General features: G+C 40.9%; 1 protein-coding gene and 1 long non-coding RNA gene across 2 annotated transcripts; one reads left to right on the top strand and one right to left on the bottom strand.

Moving 5' to 3' along the window:
• Positions 1 to 314: 314 nt before the first annotated feature.
• DIS3L (DIS3 like exosome 3'-5' exoribonuclease) lies at positions 315 to 18875 on the bottom strand. Its single transcript, XM_080396944.1, has 17 exons — positions 18646 to 18875; positions 15874 to 16027; positions 14944 to 15072; positions 14155 to 14290; positions 12974 to 13150; positions 11523 to 11601; positions 10374 to 10553; positions 9210 to 9379; positions 8279 to 8440; positions 7347 to 7594; positions 6433 to 6525; positions 4365 to 4898; positions 3364 to 3518; positions 3079 to 3257; positions 2588 to 2733; positions 915 to 1089; positions 315 to 838 (listed from the first exon to the last, which is right to left on the bottom strand). Exons 1-17 carry the CDS (start codon positions 18773 to 18775, stop codon positions 533 to 535), a joined length of 3153 nt encoding a protein of 1050 aa, XP_080253070.1. The 5' UTR covers positions 18776 to 18875; the 3' UTR covers positions 315 to 532.
• LOC308067711 lies at positions 981 to 2801 on the top strand. Its single transcript, XR_013929700.1, has 2 exons — positions 981 to 1103; positions 2562 to 2801. It is a non-coding gene; the product is annotated as an uncharacterized lncRNA (long non-coding RNA).
• Positions 18876 to 19550: the final 675 nt, after the last annotated feature.

Here is a 19550-nt window from a genome sequence, read left to right as displayed (position 1 = left end):
GGCTGTGCAGTCTCCTCCTCTGGAGCCATTCCAAACCTGCCCGGCCGTGACCCAGTGCAGCCTGCTGTAGGGAGCCTGCGGCAGCCCGGGCCAGGGCGCTTCCAGCCGCCATGATGCTGTGATACGCAGCTGGGGGATTTCAATAAACAAAATGCTGTGTTCTGGTTAGTATGAAGGAAACTGCTTTTTATATCGTTGTAGCTATGTGTGCAAGGTTGCCGACAGCTGTTGGAAATCCTTAGGTAACTTAATTTTTGGACAACACGGGAAAGTAATTTTTGGAATGATAAGTTAAAAGAATTCATGACACAGTCTTTAACCTGGAAGTTGAGATTTATCATGTATAAAATCTTTCAAAACTCATACATGTTCATCACAGTCAGATAAAAATAATTCTTATTTAAAATAGACATTTAATTTCTTATTAAAAGGACTTGAATCTTTTAAATAATGTTTTTAAAAAAAACCCCAACTTCATGATGCAAAGTGAATAGGAGCAGAACATGAACAAGCAGATGTGCTAGGTTATAGTTCAAGTTCTGATGTCAGCTGAAACATCTAATAGTGCCAAATCCCTGATCTCCTCCAGCAGCTGGTACAGGCTTGCCCCCTTGGTCTGGCAGTACTCCTGATAGTCTTCATCAATTGCTTCAACCCCTGCTGCTTCTCGAGCACGCTGGGCTTCGGCAGACTGACTGACTTCTTTTACTAAGTCAGACTTCACCACGTGAAAATTCTGGGAAACCTCTGCATCTGGAGTCTGGTATGGTGTGTTCCTGATTATTTCTAGCTTGATCGTGTCAGCATGGCAGCGGGAAGTCTGCACAAGTATTTTCACCTTAAAAGCAACATAAAAAATAATTTTATTTCTGATAGCGCTATTTCCTTTTACTTCCCTCAGATTAAATACTCACTGTAATATGATCAAAAAGGCTTAATGTAACTGATTCTCCAGTAGTTGTAGTGGAAGTAATTTTGTTCTGAAAACGATGGAGTGATCCAGGCTTCCACTCACAGCTCCTATCACCTTGACAGGAGATGACTAAGCCTTCTTTGTTTTTCATATATGCAGCACCTTTGATTCCATATCTACAAAAAAGCAGGTGAGTACACAGAAACTGTTTTAATGATTTTTACCGTTACCAGTTCTTTTACTTTTGAAACCAACAGATGGCTACCTATGATTATATAAAAGCAACATCAGGGGGCAAACACTGTAGCCTGATAATCTTGCTTCAGGGTTGGCGATGCACATTGTCAAAGCAAGCCCCAGAGCATGAAGACATTGACTGAAGTGTTTTGAAAGCAGTGAAATAAAATATAGTCAGTGATCCTCGATCTTGTGTGTCGGGTGGAGCCTGGAATGCCCTGATAACAGAAGAGAAGCAGCATTACAGGTTCTTCCAGACAGCACGGTGAGGAAAGAGTTCTCTGCTGAAATTACTTGAAGACCAGCAGCATGTCTGCAGTGGGTTGTCTGTAAGGAAGCCTCTCCTGGTTAGGTTCTGGCTCTTTGGCTGTGCAGCCAGGCCAAGCCATCTGGAGTGCTGCAGGTGACAGGCCTACATCGAGCTGGTTTATATCCAAGCTCAGTCTGTGGCCAGGATCGAGCAGCCCCTGGCTGTATTCATGGAAGCTGAGGGTATTCGTGTAATGGTTTCCTTTACCTAACACCGCTCTAGAATGGTTTTTAGTTTGCTTCTGGGTTTGTTTTTTTAAAGGAGAGCTCTTGTGCCTTATTTCTCATACCTGTTAGCCAGCCAGGCAGACAGTGTTGCTACAGTAATGCACACACACAAAGATCATTAAGTAATCCAAGCTGTGCAGAGCCAGCAAGGGAAAGGCCAGGTATTCTCTTCCCCCAAGCCTGGGGAGCTGGCCAAGGCTTAGGAAGGCAGCACTCTCCAGTTCTGTGGTGCCTAGTGCCTTCTTGCATCACTCACTAGTCAATTTTATAACATAAACAGGACAGATTTAGAGCACTTTACAGATTTAAAAGCTCAGAAATTAATAGGTAATGTTAGCATCACACAAAGAGTTGCTTTCTACGACAGAGGCTGAGCTGAGGTAGAGGCACTTCTGGGAGCCCAACTACCATAAACAGCACCATGTAAACATTTCTTCTGTTTCCCTGCTGCCTGCAAGGAGTAGCTGTTGAAAAGGTGCTCCCAGCTGCATAACCTGCAGTCTGTACGGAAGGAAAAGAGTGCTGAAGAATGCATGGCTTTGTGACTTGGAAAATCACTTTCTATTGTGTTTCTTTTTTTAAAAAAGGGAGAAAAAATATTCCAGTCCTTGTTCTGCCTTAGCAGCTGCTTTGGCAGAATACGTCCTTTGCCCTTTTAATGTTTTGAGATATATACCGTGCAGCATAGTCTTACCCTTTCCTCATAGAAACTTTTCTTCAGGGTCAAAGCACAGAAAAGCACTGCTTATGATTTACAACAAAAATCTAAAATGCAGTCATCTGTCAACACCAGACCATGCTGCAAACACTTCTTTTCTCAAGGACTGGTGATGTCCTGACAGCATTCTAGTAACACTTCTGTCTTATTTTTAAGCTCAGTGTAAGCTCCCATGAACTCACCTTGGTACAAAAACAAGGACACCGTTTGTTCGAATTGAGTAAATAACACCATCTGCTATGCAGCGCTCATCTGTTTCCGGGGTTTTGTCTTTGAAGTACATGCACTGGAAGAGTTCAGTGGACTGTTTCTGAGCACGCTGGGCTGCCTGCAAGCACCCGCCACAAAAAGGAGACAAAAAAATTCTGAATAAATATTTCAACGAGCTTGTTTGGCTTCAATTTCCATAGTTTCTTTTTCCCATTACTTCCTTATCTGTGCCCTAGAAAAATTTTACCTAAAAGGAAATCCTACAGGTAGCACAGGTGAAATATGAAGTCACATTTACTACCACCCTCAGAAGAAAATTGACATTTAAGTAAAAAAACCCCAAAGCGTTATAAATAAAAATGAAGCGATGCTATGTCATTGTAGAACCCAAAAGGTCAGGACTGCTATCCCGTCCACTGGGCAGCATACAAATGTACGGAGACACACTCAATGACCATCTTACCCGGTTTCTGTTATTAATGTGTCTGCACAGCTCCTCAAGATCCTTATTACTGAATATATTACTCTTCACATCTCCTTTAGTTTCCTTCAGAGTTGCTGCTATCAAGAGTCTGTGGACAACCATATCAGCATATCTTCTAATTGGAGAAGTAAAGTGAGTGTACTTCTCTAAGGCAAGTCCTACAAATAAAAAAGCAGTGACAAGGAATCAAAGCAATGAACTGCCTCCCCCCAGCAGTTCAGCAATAATAACAGGAACAGCGTAAAAAATGAAGTGATGAGATACCATAATGATGAAACTCTTCCTCAGAACAAGAGCCGGTTGAGAAGTACAACGCGTTAGACATTGCCTGAGTGGCCATAGATCGCAACAGCTGATTTACAACTGGATCCAACGGGTCATTTGCTTTATCCAGAGACTCAGCCAATGTTTTGTTAGACCTGTCAAAAAAAAGTGTTAATTCTGAAGATTACGCCATCTTTGATCAGAATAGCTTATAGGTAAAAATAGCATACAAAACCATGTAAAAATTGATTAATAGGTATTAATAGAAAATATGAGTGACAAGCAGAATGACGTTAAAAATTTTACCACAGTTTACTAACAGCTCTGCTCTAGAAAAATGTTTACAACCCCTCCAGTTTTCACCAACAGACCTGTCTCCTGCAACCTGGAGAACGAAGGAGGACAGGCACAGAGCCCCATTCCATGCAGCACAAACCAGACGGTAAGCTGCTCCAAAACCTGTTCTGTACAGGAGAGCACAATGGGGAGAAGGTGACATCCAAGTAAACAGAGGCACTACTGATGCCTCTCACGCTCTGATGTCCAGAAATGATGCCTCCCAATGTGATGAAGCTCATAGCCTTCTATTATCTTGAAAAATTAATTCTGAATTGAGTCATTTAAAATTACTATATTGCACAGAATTAACTTGATTTAAACAAGTACTGTATTACGCTGCTATTACAGGAAATATGGTGCAAACAAGGCTATTGCAGAGCTTAACCGCTCACAGTGACTGAACAAATTCTTTTTGGGTATGTCTGAAATTATCCAGATACTGCCATTTTCAGAACAGCTGGCAGCGTGCAGGCAGCACCTCCTGCTTAGATCATCATCTCCTGCTCACAGGAAGGTTAAGGTAGTGGGTATTTTTAAGAATTGCTATGCAGCATCTATGAACATTGATACTCAGAGCTGTAATGATTTGTAACAATAAGATACCTCAATAGTTAATTGCTTAACTTGAATTAAAGTGCTTAAGATAAATAATAAAAAGATACCGTGTGTCCATTGAGAAACCTTTGGCACTGGCACATTCTCGAAGTTCAGTGAAAAATTCCTGCCGTGGTGGTGGGTGTTGACGCAATAGAGCTTGGTGAGGAAAATTTTCTGAAATCTTTTTTGCCACCCAGTGGTTGGCAAGAATCATACATTCCGCTACAGTCTCATGCACCTCCAGTGGCTGCTTAGGGATGAGATCGTGGATATTATGTTTATCATCCAGTTGCACTCGGATTTCTACCCCTTCCAGTTCCAGAGCACCACAGCTGTTCCGCTTAGCTCTAACGTGTCGGGCTATATCGGTGAGCTTTGATATTGCCCAAACCAGTTCAGCCAACCTGGTCTGTCTTGTTCTTTCATCCAAGTTTCTCAGCTCTGGGATATCACCAACAACACTAGTGTCTCCATCTAATAATCCCTGTGCTGCTTCATAAACTAGCTTGTACGCAGATCGAATGATGGTTTTGTTGTAGCAGACACTCAGAATTTCGTATGATTCTTTTTCTAGCTCCCACAAGACACTTACAGCATACCTGAAAGATAAGATCACAATTCTATAAATAGTTCTGGTTGACTTAAACTAGCATTTCAAGCACATCCAACTGTTACACATTTACAAGTTCAATTATGGTGTTTTTTTTTTACAGGAAACATCTTTTTCTTCATGAAACAAACCAGCGCTCAGCAATGCCACTAATTAATGCACTTCCCTCTCTCTCTCATGTATCACAACTTAAATGAGGACCAGCTACATCAGCAGCATTTTCAATCCATCTGTTGAAGCAGAGTACCCCTAAGATATAAGGCCACATCTATTTTAAAGCACAGCTACACTGCAGCAGTTATTTTTCTTCATTTTTATTTTCAGTCTGATGCATTCACAATGAATATCTGCACCCTGCATATCTTCATGCCAGCCAGCCAACTAACCCTGTAAATTGTAATAAAACAGGCTAACAGCATGTTTGAGGAATAGGACAATAGTGAACAAAGCAAACATTCACATGGGTACATGCCCTCCAGATCAACACCCATGTCAAAAAACAAATGAAACACAAAGATGCCTTCACCTTTAGGCTGCTGTTTAAAAATAATGCGAATTGCTAAGGGTATAGGTAAACATTATGGGAGAATGAGACAGTCATTGTATAATACTGTATTTCTGCTTTTTGTGACTCCTTACTACTTCGCTCACAAATAGTAACTAATTCAAAGAACAAGTGCACCTAACTGCAAAGAGCAGTTGCTATGGAATAGGTTAACACTAATGTTAACATTTTTGGGCACCCACGAAGTGTTCACAATGGGTGGGAAACTCACCCTCCACACACAATTAATTCCCCCTCCCCCAGCCAAATCAGTTTCTCATACAGTGACACGACTGCTAAGGACAGCCTAAAAGCAGCACTGGGAATCTGCAACTGGGGCAGAATTGGGGAAGACTCACCCTCGCTCTCTTTTGTAGCAGCATGGTGAGAATATAAAACTGATCATAGAACTACAGAGGTGGATATTCAGTATTTAGAGTTAACTCCCCCTGAAAAAAATGTCTACATAAAAAAATAATTTGTGGTGCTCTCTGGAAACCTCAACAGGGCTAATATAGGTATGAAACCTTGCTTTTGCATCAGAATTAATCTGTCAGTAGTTAATTTAATCCAAGAAAAGATTTAACATTGATGAAAGGTAAATATTACAAGAGTTCTTCTAATGGGGCGATGTGCCCACAACTAATGATTTCAGGAATGCATTTATCTTGTTTAAAAAAAAGGTCCATGCCTCAATCTTCTCAGTGATCTCATTGTTTGAATCTTGCATGCACTACCTCTATGTTCAGCTGGACTGTCCTGCTCAAACGAAATGCTTCGGCAGTGTAAAGCATTACAAAGTGTTCACCCTACCTAACTATCGTAGATTGAAAAGTATTTTTTAGTGTACGCTGTTCTTTCAGTTGAGGATTTAGTAATAACGCAGAAACGTCCAACCAACTGATAAACACAGAGACTGGCAGTGATAATGAAATTACTTCTAAAAATCTCCTTCCTCAGAAATATTATAAAATCTTACCTATCAACTCCACTAAGAAGAGAGCATATGTCAGCACTCAAGACAGAGGGCAGCATGTCATAACGACGATCCGCTAAATAGTAAGTTGTTGCCCTGAGGAATAAAATACATTTACTATTGTTTTCACAAGGACTCATTGGTGCGTGTCTCCCAAGCACTTTGGGGTATAAGCATAGCTTCACCAAAACAAGACACAGCATGATTTTAAAAGGTTATTCTTACAGGACAAACACATGTGCAATACCAAAGTCAAATTATTAAGGCCAGAACTAGGGCTGTACAAAACAGGCTCAACTAAGAAGAGATCATTTAATGGCTATACCTAACGTCTCTGCTCTACAGTTTACATTTCTTTGCATCTACAAAGAATACATTTCATAAAGTGATTCAGCAGTTTAAGTTCAAAGCAATGGAAATGAAAGTAAAAAAGGAATGCACTATCTGGCATATTAAAACACAAGGTTGAATATTAAAACATAAGCCTGCCAACTACCTCTAGAATTGAATTCATGTAAGACTTAATTCCATTTTGTGGGTGTTCTGTGTGAAGATTCACCCCCCTTGGAATGCAAACACGTGGTTTGTAAATACTTCAAATCTCAAATGTTGAAGTAGACTATAAAGCAAACAGTAGTGATTAGTGAAAGATAAACCTAAACTGTAACTCTGTGGAAAAGAGCAATTTCATAGTAAAACAGCAAAGCAGTAGGTCAGATAGCAGTTTCTTCCCCAGCAGGCCTATTTTATCCAAATAAATGCAGAATACCATTAGTTACACATTAGTTTTAATATGCTGTTTTCATGACGTGAAAGAAGAAATAATGTTTCCTTCCAATATTTCTCAATGTTTCCTTAAGGCAGCATCACAAACTTCTAAGCTAAATACATTTTCTAATTTTTAGAAAACAATTTACCTTGCTCTGGCCTCAACATCAGTGTAAGAATTTGCTGCCACAAAATGGGTTACATCTGCAATGTGGACACCTAACTCCAGATTCCCATTAGGCAGAGTTCTAAGGGAGAGTGCGTCATCCACATCCTCGCAGCCTTTTGGGTCAATGCTGAATATCAAGTGTGTATCTCTCAAGTCAAGACGTTTTTTTTCCTCCTCAGGATTCACCTTCCATGGATTCTTTGAAGAACTCACTGGCATTTCACTCATCTGTATAAAAAGATGATTGATGACTATCTTCTCTACAAAAACAAGCCAGCCAACAAATTAATTTAGCTTTTCTTTTTCTACACTTTTAATTGTTTTGCATGCTTTTTCATCCCTGACAAATTCTTCTTTCCTTCCATTTTCCACGTCAGTCTATTACATGTACTTTACGGAAAGTACAAAACAGAATTGAGAAGAATGCTACAATATTGTGGTGATATTGCAGCTCTGGCAAACATAACCACTGCATACTGGGTTTTTTTACGTTCTTTCTCTTTCAATTAATTGTAAGTATAATCAAATTAAGTTATCTATGAGAGCTGGTTGCTCTCCTGGTTGAAGACAAAAGGATTTAAGACAATGATTTCAGTAGGACCAGGCCTTTAGGATCAGTCACATAAACACATATTAAAGACAGCAATATCTTAAAAGTCAACCTCAAATTACAATTAAGAATTGTCATCTCATAGCGAACAGATTATCTTAAAATCACTCTTGATTTGAAAATTTGTAGTACCATAGAACCACTGATCCAAAAGTAATTTCAGAAAAATTATCTATAAATAGTTTTCAGCTTTCAAAAACCTGTTGGCAACTAAGACATTCAGCTCTAAGAGGGTCCCCCTCTTTGAGAAACAAGACCCTGGAAATCAACAGAAAAGAATGTACCTAATCACAGAAACTAACCTGCATTTCTGAGAAAGGGGCAACACAAATGCTGTTCTCCACCAGAATAGCTGCAATTTCCCCCTCAAGATCTCCAATTCTTCCTAGCACTCTCACAAAGTGTCCATTTGGATATACGGAAGTTGACTCCCAAGAATCAATACGCACAACAACTCTATAATCCTGCAGCAAAACAATTGTTAGAACAGCAATCTGTTCCTGACAAGCAATCAGGGGAAAAAAAATGCTATCCAGAGTCTAGCAACTCTAAAACCTCTATAGAAAGGAAAAAGAAACCCACACAATGAGAAGCATACAAGCAAATACTGAGAATTACATTTCTTTCCTGTCCAAGACACACTTGAGGTCATTACATGGAGAATCTCTATCTTAAAGTATAAAGAATGAAAGCAAAACCAAGAGGTACACAATTATTCTTATACCAGAAAAGACACAACTGGAATTTACTTCTTGGCCATGAAGAAGTACTTAACACTACCAGGTAAAAGCAGACAGGAATGAACAAACTTCTCTCTACAGCAGTGGCAGGTTAATCATCGTAATACATTATTAACTTGTTGAAAAGCTCTCCTTACTGCTTTCATGAAAGTTATGTATAGTCACAGCTCCAATAAAGCCGCAAGAGCTATTACAATTTACACCCCCAATATGACCTTTAATTCATCACAAAAAACCCAAAGCAAGTAGTATATAAATGCTCAGGGTACCTGGACTGTGGCCCAAATTCAGAACTCAAGGAAGCTTTAGTACCTGAAGCTGACGTGGTTTTCACCAGAATTGAACATGTTCCTTCAAGGCAGAAATTGAACTATTCTCAGAGACTTAACTTTATTAATAGTTTTACCCATGTTTTTGCCAAGGAAATCATTAGAGCATATACACCCACACAATTTTGTAGGAACACAGGATAGAGAAAGACTTTTCAAATTACCTGTAATGCTTCAGCCTGCTGGGTACTGATCCGAATTTTGGGAATTCGGTAGTCCCAAGGTGTAACAAGGATTTTCTGAGCATTTCTGCCCTGGGACTGGGTCTCTTCTTTAGAGGGGAAAGTGACCACATAGTCCCTCCAGTTCTTCTGAAGAATTCCAACAACTTTACCTTTTAATAGGGGACATTGTTGGCTGTACATTAAAGAGTTAAACAGGAACATGAAAGCAAGTATGTGGGAGGTACAGAAGATTCATTGCTTTGTAATATGAACTAATGTGTCCACAAATCTGTACTACACTTGCTAACAACATATGGTATTGCAGACAACAATACAATAAATTATCATTGGCACAGCTAGAATTTAATGAGCTTTTATTTATGCAGACTAACTCACTGTATAGATTTCAACTGACACAGTACATAAAGTATTCAGAGAGATTCCCACCACTACTGAAACGTGGCCAATTCTAGTAAAAAATACAGAACATTTTTAACAGCAAAAATCAAGATCAAATAGCATTTTCTTGCAGGAAGAGAATTAACCTCCTAAAACTTTTAACTCTGACCTCAGCAAACTTTTAAGATGTAGCTATACTTGCGGAGTAATATTTTCAAGTCAGGCTCTAAGTTTCCATGGTACACAGGCATGTCACATTTTAACAGGAGTTCGATACTTCACCTAACAAATTTTTTTTTTCATCTTGAACATCATTTATCATCAAGGAGTTAAAAGGATGCTGTTATCTTTCTGTGTAATCAACAATGACAGTTGAGGATTCGAGCACACCCTCTGGTAAATTAGTCTGTATTAGAATGTTAGTTCGTCTCTTGAAGAGCTGTGAAGAGTGACAGCATGCATTTGGGTAGCAAAGTATTCCAAACTCAGTATTTCTGGAAGAGAACTACAATAATTCAGCTATTTCTGAGAATGAATTTGAAGGAAAACAAAGGGGTGGGTCACATATAGAAAGAATTTAGTGGCCTTCTTGTTGGGATATGTTAGAATGCTTTCATTTGGGATAACCACTTCAAATTTACTAAGGTGCAAAAAATGTGACAATCACAGAAATCAAGGGGACTATATAATAAAGAGTGCAACACAGCTTGGACCAAGGAAGTGAGGTAATCTTAACAAAGCATTTCATCATGCTATCTACTTTACCTGTGGGCATAGGGTCACCAGTGGTGTCTGCAGGTGCTTTATCCTCACTCTCATTTTCACAAAGAGCAACAGTCCTTCCTTTCCATTCATGCAAAGGCAGTAACTCAACAGCTACCACATCACCATGGATTGCACGGTTTCGAGCTCTGGCCTCATAAATAAGGATGTCACTTTGGAGTTCTAGATTTAAAATAAAAAGAAACAGAACTATAAATTGTTAAAATATCCAAGTTCTTCCACTCTTGGCAGCGTTCTGCTGAAATAACAGAAAATGACATTTGAAATATATTTTTTTTTAAAAAGGACTATTGGCAAGTAATTAATATTTCAAGAAAATTAACCCCCCCTTTATTTTAAAAGGAGATATTACACAATTCTGTAAGCCAACTCTTGGATGAAAAGCAGCATAGGCTGGCTGAGTTCATTGTTTTTAAGCAGCAACTTTAAAAACACACAACATAGTTAAAATTGTGGAAACCACTGCCACAGGATTCTGAAGAGGGTCCAGAATAAAGCAAGTTTTTAAAAAACTATTAGTAAATCAAACACTGGTTGACTGCAGGGCCTGTCATGGGAACATTTGAAAGTACTTATTACTGAAAGCTGAACTAAGTACTGCACAAAATACTTGCACAAAGATCATGGGCTGTTCCTTCAAAGGTATTTATTACTAACTCATACCAGAAAGACAATATTGGTGTTCCAATCTGCTCCAAAAGGCATTTTTCCTATTACGTTCACAATAACCAACTTCCTAATCCTGCCAACATCTATGCAAACACTTATTTCAGTCAAATGAGTGGTCACCTGAAGGCAGAACAAAGCACAGGGATAATAAATTTGCATCAGTATTCAACCTCCAAAAAGATCTAGGGAAACCTGTTAGCAGGACAGGAGCCCAAAACACAGCCAAAGGTACTAAGAAAGATGAAGTAGGACATAAAGGGTATTGCTTTCTCACGAGGCCCACCCTCTGGGTTATCTTCAGCCTCCCTTCTGGCCCACGAAAATAACTCAAGCATTGCAGTATCTTAGCTTTCATCTTGTTTAGTAACCGGACAGCTACATACGTATGGCTACACAGCTTCATGTAAAAAGCACAGACTGTGTCAAAAAGGCATTGAGTACATCCTCTCATTGTCTTTTCACCTGTTTCTTTGCTGCCAAATCCCTGAAGTCGAACAAAAGCTTCCAGTTGTGCTCTATGCTTATTGACATTCAGTGTACCCTAAAAGAAAATAACAGACCAATAAACAGAATGAAACAGTCACACCTCTAAACTGCCAACTTCAAAATATAAAATGTTGGGGGTTATGATTATTTTTACATAAAATAGTAGTCATTATTGATAACTGGGGTATTTTGAACACAACTGTTCTCTCTATAGGGGGAAAAGATGCGATGCAGAACTTCCAAGTACTCGCTTCTGGAAAAGAAAAGGAAATTCTTTTAAATGCTCAATTTAATTGTGAGATGGTAAAGATCCTTTTATTCAAAGCATAGGCAGTGTAAGATTACTTTTGCTGCCTGCCTTAATATAGAATCTGGAGTTACTCCTACAAGAAAACCCTCATTATTTTTGTTCATATTCTGTTCTTGCCTCGCTGCTGAAATTGTCAAGAAAGAAGGAAATTACTACCCCTAATTCTTTAAAGTATTTTTAAGACAAGGACACTTGTCCACCAGCAATCCATAGTACAATGGATTTGTAGCTGGTACAGTTCTGTGGTTTGGATTTAGCATGAGAATAATGCCGAGAACACACAGATGTTTCAGTTTTTGCTAAGCAGTGCTTACTCTAAATCAAGGACTTCTCAAGTTTCCCATGCTCTGCCAGTGAGCAGGTGCACAAGAAGCTGGGAGGGAGCAGAGCCAGGACAGCTGACTAGAACTAGCCAAAGGGATATTCCATACCATAGAACGTCATGCTCAGTATATAAACTGTGGGGAGTTGGCCAGGGGCCGCTGATCACTGCTGGAGGACCGGCTGGACACAGGTCAGTGGGTGGTGAGTATTGTGCATCACTTGTTTGTTTTTTTCCTCTTGAATTTTATTCCTCTCTCCCACTCTCCTCTTCATTACAATTATAAATCTTTTCAGTTATTAAACTGTTCTTATCTCAGCTCATGGATTATACCTTTTTCTGATTCTCCTCCCCATCCCACTAGGGCAGGAGGGGGAGTGAGTGAGTGGCAGCGTGGTACTTACTTGTTGGCTGGAGTTAAACCATGACACTGACCGAGAGATCTCTGTGCAGTATTATTTATATTTAAGAATGAGATCTAGCTGCTAGTTTCTCAATTTAGAGGTGTATCACATATCAACCTGAGGAAAAATCCATAGCAAATTTAATATTCTAAATTACTAATTATGATTTTAACTTCTCCAAGACAAAAAAGAATCCATGTTGTCACAAGATGAAGTAGGGGAAATACAGAGAATCCTAATGCCTTCCATCCTCTTACTCCTATTTTTTTTATTTCCTTTCCTCTCCCCACTATAGCAATACTTCTTCAGGTAACCAGTCTAATTCAGGCAACTAAAGAGACCAAGCACAAGACTGCACTGTTCTCTGTATGCTCTCTATATAGCAAATGACCTGTATGTATCTTCCAGATTTGATTCCAGCTTCCAATATTTCCACAGGTAAGTGCTCAGGATATTCTTTCCCATTGTTTTCTTGGCTTTCACTCTCCCGTTCACGCCGAACTTGAAGTATAGAGTCAAAGAGCTCATGGGCAGCCTTTAAGTCAGGCCAAAAGTTATCCAAGTAATTCTGTGTGCACATACATAAACAAACATGACATATTTAGAGATCTGTTCTTTGAATAATGCATTTGGAAAGCCCATAATGGACAAGAGCTGTCTCAAACGCTAACTCAACTAGCACTTCCAAGTGGTAATGGTGTGTTTGCTCTAAACACCACAGATTTGTTCCAGGTTCAACCTAACTCATTTGCTAAGTACAACAAAGGAGGCATGACTGTTAAGACAGCACCCTAGACTACAGATTCAAAAACTTTTTCTACCAATATACCCAATTCAGGCCACATACTTCTTGCAAAGTGCCATAACAGAAAAATCAAACTGGCAACCCACTATTAAGTTTACACTTCTTACATGACTTTTTATGCTACATTTGCTCCACTTCCCATTGTCTCATAGCAGTTAAAAAACTCAAGCATCATCATTTAATATAGCTTTAAGGTAAATCTGTTTGGTCCTGTTTTTACTTAATGTCTTTTCCCAGCTAAACATAAACATGCCATCCATATAACCTACTGAATACAAGCAGTATCAGAGATCAACAACTAAATGCAGAATGAATTATCTTCTCATGCACCACTGTATCCTAAGTAGTCAAGGCTAAAGTAAACTGGCAGAATAACGCTGATGGATATTTATACTACAGCTGTTTATGGACTGCTTGCACTAAAGATTTAGATAGCTGGCTGAGGTAACTGATCATTGTTCACCAATGCCAAATTCTTTAAAAACAAGGAAAACAATGAGAAGGGCTCCTAAGACAGATGAACTCTAGCTTTAAAGCTGCCATTTTTCTTTTCAGTTCTCTGGTTCGCTCACTGCCACCATTTTTTATGACATTCCCATGACTGACATCTTTGCTTTCTTTGATAAATGAAGACATGAGTTACCATCATAGTTTTCTTAAACATAAAGTCTGAAATGATTTGCACCATACATTGGGCTTTAATGTACTTGCTTCATCCATTTGATATAGCATAAAGGAAACCACCTTCTACTTTTCTGGCATGTTACCTTGAAGGAAATCACAAACACTCCTTCTGTTTCATTTCCATACTGCCTGATAGCATCTTCATCTTCTGTAACCATAACAACTGGCATCTGACCCAAGCAGTGATTATAGTACCAGACTGCTGCATTGTAAATACTCCTAGAAAAGCAAAGTTTGAAATAAGGTTTCCGATATATCTCATTTGCTACTTGCAAGACATTTGCCAGCTTTGTGTGAACAAGATTTTGGTTTAACACGTATACTCTTGAGATATATACACCAAGCTATATAAACCTTATATCTGCAAAAATTTTTATGCGCAGTACATAAGCACCAAGAGACCAGAGGAAAATGAAATGTTTCCTCTCCAATATATCTGCTTGTGCCCTAACTGCAATGTAACATACTGTTCCTCTGAGGGAAAGTTTGTAAAAAGCAAGCTGGCACTGCCAAGACTCCAATGCTATGGTGTTTACAGGCTATCAGATATTACATCTAACAGTCCAGTAAGGTTCACGTGATATATTTATTATGCTAAAGCATCCTTTAAAATGGCTGCGCACCTTGAAAATGATCCAGCATTTTTTAATTCAATTGCATTGAATTAAGTACATTTTTGTCTATGTTTCTAAGAAAACAATGTTGACACTTTCTTAATCACAAATGGACAATCTAGACTTTCAGTTATTGCAAACTGTTCCGGAGCTAAGCAGAGCAAGAGTGTGAACTCTTATGTACACAATGCATGCTAATATTCCTAAATACATTATCACGATGTTGTCCAGTGTAGTGCTACATAAGTTAAAACAAACCTGGTCTGCCATTTCTCCATGGATTCTCCCTTCTCTCTTGGCAAGTAAGAATGCTGGTGGAACTCATTAGCAAACACAATACAGTCATGACGGGCATCCTTTACTAGATTTCGTAACTTGTTGTACAGTCTGTAATATGAAAAAGGTAAATATTGTCTTGTGCTTTCTTTTGCTAATGTTATTTTAACTCCAGATGAAAATACAGCTGAAAAACTCAAGGAAAGGTATTGTCACGCACAAAGAAATTATCTCATTGAATTACATCACTGATGACAAAACCTAAAACATCATCTGTAAGTGAGCTTTTCCTGATTTCCATTATCAATGCTTCTGACTTTTAAACATTTGTTATTCAATGAGCCCCACAAAACACTGTAAGTATTTAGGAACTTATTTTGTCACTGCTGGGACAAGAGCTATTTCTTCAAAGGCATTTGTGTTTTAGAAATGTAGGAAGACTTTGGTAACACTCTTAGAGGCTATGGCAATACATCGGTTAATGTCTGGTAAGGTAAATACTACATAACAGTATTAATTGCTCCCCAAAGACAAGTGCTCAGTCTTTAATACAGCAAACCAAAAACATGTCACAATCTGGTTGTGGCACATGATCCATTGCTACTGCAGAGTGTCCTCAATTCCTACCATATCTGATTAGTTAGTAATGCTACAGGTTTAACATTGTTCCTATCAAGCAAAAACTATGACACATTGATGTCCATGGACCACAAAGGATTACAGCTCTTTCCCTTCTGTAAAAGTATATTAAGACACTTGAAAGACCCAAAACCAAATTAAGCACAGTATATTTGCTGACTTTGGGTTACTGACACTTGCTGACTTTGGGTTACTGTGCTAAAAACATACACTTCACAAGCTAGTATCTTTTTTTCAATCTGATTTTAAAATAAGATATAATAGGATAAGTACCTGCGTCCTTTTTGATGTTGCACAGCTTGACATGCTGTCTGCATGAAAATAATACCCTTCAGCTCTGGAAACTCGAGAATCTCAAGGTAATCTTGAACAACCTTGCAGTCGGGGACAACATAATGTGTAACATCATCTGATAACAATTTGCCATCTAAAAAATAATCCAGAATTTAAATGTTTAAACTTTCAATGGCAATACTGGTTTCTTAAAAATACTTTCAGATGTCAGGAAATTAGAGTTGTGTAATCTCAACAGTATACATACCTCTTTTCTGAATGAACAAAACTATGACTACTGTGGTACAAGCTCTAAAATTTATGAGATAACCCTTTTGCATCCACTGATGCCAAAATTTAGTGCAAATTCTATCCAAATGAGTGAAAAAGATCCACTTGCATTATGAAAAGGATGGAACTTAAAGAGTGCAGGTAGTAGTCTTTTTTCTGTACTTCCATACGAAGAAAGACAATGTATACCTGCCACAGAAAATCTTTTCATGGCATTTTCAAAGGGTATAGAATTATGGATACTTCTGTTACACTGATTCCTCAGATATCTCTATTAAACACTATCCATTTATAGCAGGCTCTTTTTATGTATCTTTACAAAAAAGAATACAGATAAGGGTGTATGTGGAGAAAAGCAACGCTACTGCAAAGAGATGTTATTGAATCTAAACTATTAACCATCATTATTTATTTCTTCTAAAGAGATTCCATCCCTTAGGAACACACCATCAAAATACCACGAACAACCATCACAGATGACATCTTAAAATGTACCTAAAACCTGACGAGTTTAATTGCTTTAGATGTTTCAAAGATTACCCAATGAACTTTTGGGCGGGAGGGGATCTGTATTTTCTCTCACTGCCTATTCATCCCTTATGACTTTATAAACACTGAACTGCTGAACTTACCGCAGTGCAGGCAAATTATATATAATAAAAGTATATAGATTTTGACAAGTTATGTTATTTTCACGTATTTCTCAGAAGCTGATGCGGGACAATCTGTCTATTAACTGTGATCACTAGAAGTGTGAATCCAGTAGGCACAACTCTGCATACAGTAATATGGCTACATCTCACACTGAAGGCATATAATGGATGATGGCAGAATGCATACAAGAAAGGTAATATTTATCAATAATTCAGAAGAGCATTAAAAGTGAAATGTCACTTGAAGATTTATGTAATCTGCCCATATTAAGCTATCCTTGCCTAACCTATACATCTAGATCAGAATAACTTCTAAGTAGGCACAGCACACTACAAGTATCTGTAGATGTGATTTATGCAGGCAGTCTCTCACAGTGCATGAAATAAGTTTGCTCAGCACACTGTGTAGAGTCAGGAATGAAAACAAATGTTCACCTCACTTCTGAGTTACCTAGAATAATTACAAAGGGACATATCCTGACACTTGCCTGCAGCACAATTTACATTTCAGTCCAGAAGAGGGGAAGTTAGGCATGGCAAGAGAGGCAAGACTTTTTTTCTGGTATGTGCCTGTAACTTATCCTTAAGGAATTAATAACTAAATGCAATACATTGGGGAGCAGTAACTATCACTGGCCCTGACATCCTGGATAGCAGTAATATACTACACTACCTTCTGCTCGCAATTACCATGGGCACCTAATTCAAAAGTGACAACATCTATGTCAATCACAGTTCAGAAGAAGGAAAAAAACCCCAAAACTATAGAGTTGAAATTCTCCACCTTTTCTTTTAGGTAAGCAGTTAAGCAAACAATTTGGTCGATTCAAATAGGCTGGATATTATGTTATTTGCCAGTTTCCTGCATCAAATAAATTGTGTTATTTAACAAAACCAAAAAAACCAATCCCTTAAATATCAGCCAAAGGTCACATGATGATCTATGATGCACATAATAGCACCACGGTATGTAAAAACAACAACAAATCTAGACATCATAGGGACTGGCAGTCTTCCCGTGTCTGAAATGACCGGATATAACACAGGCAATTACATTTAATTACTTAACAGAAATCACTGCTGATGCAGAGTTAGTCGCTTCAAGATAACGGCTTGGCCCCACTGCAGTACTTAACAGGTATGTACAGCATTTAATTAATGGTATAAACCACCACCCTGAAAAAACTAATACATTTTTTAAAGATCTTTGTAAAACAGGGAAGTGTGAAACTTGCATAATCCTTTAGCCTTTTATCACTGTCTGTAAACTGCTCACAGTTAAATCCTGTAACAATCAACTTCTCAATTCCTTTTTCTCTTAACGCCTGGTTTATTTCCGACAGGTTTTGCTTTGAAAGAGTACTTGTGCTATAGCCTTGCTTTGGTACCGTCTGTTTTTTCCACGACTTTTACGCCGCTCTTCCGCACCGGTGGTGGCCGGCCCGGGAGGGCCATGGGGGCCCTGGGGCAGACCCCAGCACCCCGCAGCCCACCCCGGCCCCCTCCCGCCGTTCTCCCTCTTTTTATTCATGGCTCGTCCCGCTCGCTGCCCCCCTGCGCTGCTCCCCGCGCCCGCACCGGGGTCCTGCCAGCTCCAGTCAGGCCTCCGCGTCCCGGCCCTCCCCGCCTGTCATCACCTCAGCCCAGGGATCGCCCTCTGCACCCAGCTTTGGCCTACGGAACCTGAGGCACAACGGCCCCCCCTCCGGGGCAAGCTGCCCACTGCCGCAGCTCGCCCCCGGCGCGACCGTGGGTCTGGCGTCCCGGATCCCCCCCGCCTTTCCTCACAGGAGCCCCGACCCCAGCCTCCCGCCGCCGGCCCCCTCACCGCGAGGACAGGCGGCCGGGCACAAGGCGCTGCGGCACGGCACGTCGGGGCGCAGGTAGTGCTCCCGCACGACGCGCACCGAGCGGCCCTGCTGGCCCCGCAGCTGCAGCACTTTCTCCGTGCGGAGCATTGAGATGGCGGGAAGCGGCAGCCCCTCGGCCAGGCCCGCCGCTCCCAGAGCGCTTGCGCATGGTGCGCGGGGCGGTGCAACCGTACGAGGCAGAGACTCGGTGGAGGGGCGGGAAACGAGCGGGCTGGCGGTGCTGGGGCGTGTTGGGCTGAGGCGAGGGAAGCCTGAGGGGAGGCGGGCACTTGCTGGGGGGACCGGGGCTACAGCGGAGGGGAGGCGGGAACTTGCTAGGGGCAGACGGGCACTCGCTGAGGGAACCGGGCCGGCAGCGGAGGGGGGGTGGGCACATGCTGAGGGAACCGGGGCGGCAGCGGAGGGGAGGCGAGCACTTGCTGAGGGAACCGGGGCGGGAGCAGCAGGCGGGTGGGAACTTGCTGAGGGAACCGGGGCGGCAGCGGAGGGGAGGCGGGCACATGCTGAGGGAACCGGGGCGGCAGCGGAGGGGAGGCGGGCACATGCTGAGGGAACCGGGGCGGCAGCGGAGGGGAGGCGGGCACATGCTGAGGGAACCGGGGCGGGAGCGGAGGGGAGGCGGGCACTTGCTGAGGGAACCGGGGCTGCAGCAGCAGGCGGGTGGGAACTTGCTGAGGGAGCCGGGGCTGCAGCGGAGGGGAGGCGGGAACTTACTGAGGGAACCGGGGCGGCAGCGGAGGGAAGGCGGGAACTTACTGAGGGAACCGGGGCGGCAGCGGAGGGGAGGCGGGAACTTACTGAGGGAACCGGCTGGCAGCAGGGGGCGGGCGGGCGGGAACTTCCTGAGGGAATCGGGCAGCGG

The sequence above is a fragment of the Falco punctatus genome (genome assembly GCF_963210335.1).
Source record: "Falco punctatus genome assembly, chromosome: 7".
NCBI classification, from domain to species: domain Eukaryota; kingdom Metazoa; phylum Chordata; class Aves; order Falconiformes; family Falconidae; genus Falco; species Falco punctatus.
Note: the sequence above shows the minus strand (reverse complement) of the source record. Positions and strands in the feature narration are given on the sequence as shown.

What these genes read in the sequence shown, in the direction of transcription:
- DIS3L (XM_080396944.1), bottom strand. Translation starts at nt 18,775, where the DNA reads ATGCTCCGCACGGAGAAAGTGCTGCAGCTGCGGGGCCAGCAGGGCCGC. An exon ending in CAACATCAAAAAGGACGCAG is followed by an intron (nt 15,073 to 15,873) that starts GTACTTATCCTA and finishes TTCATATTACAG; the next exon opens with ACTGTACAACAAGTTACGAA. An exon ending in GTCCTTGTTTTTGTACCAAG is followed by an intron (nt 1,090 to 2,587) that starts GTGAGTTCATGG and finishes GCTTTTTTGTAG; the next exon opens with ATATGGAATCAAAGGTGCTG.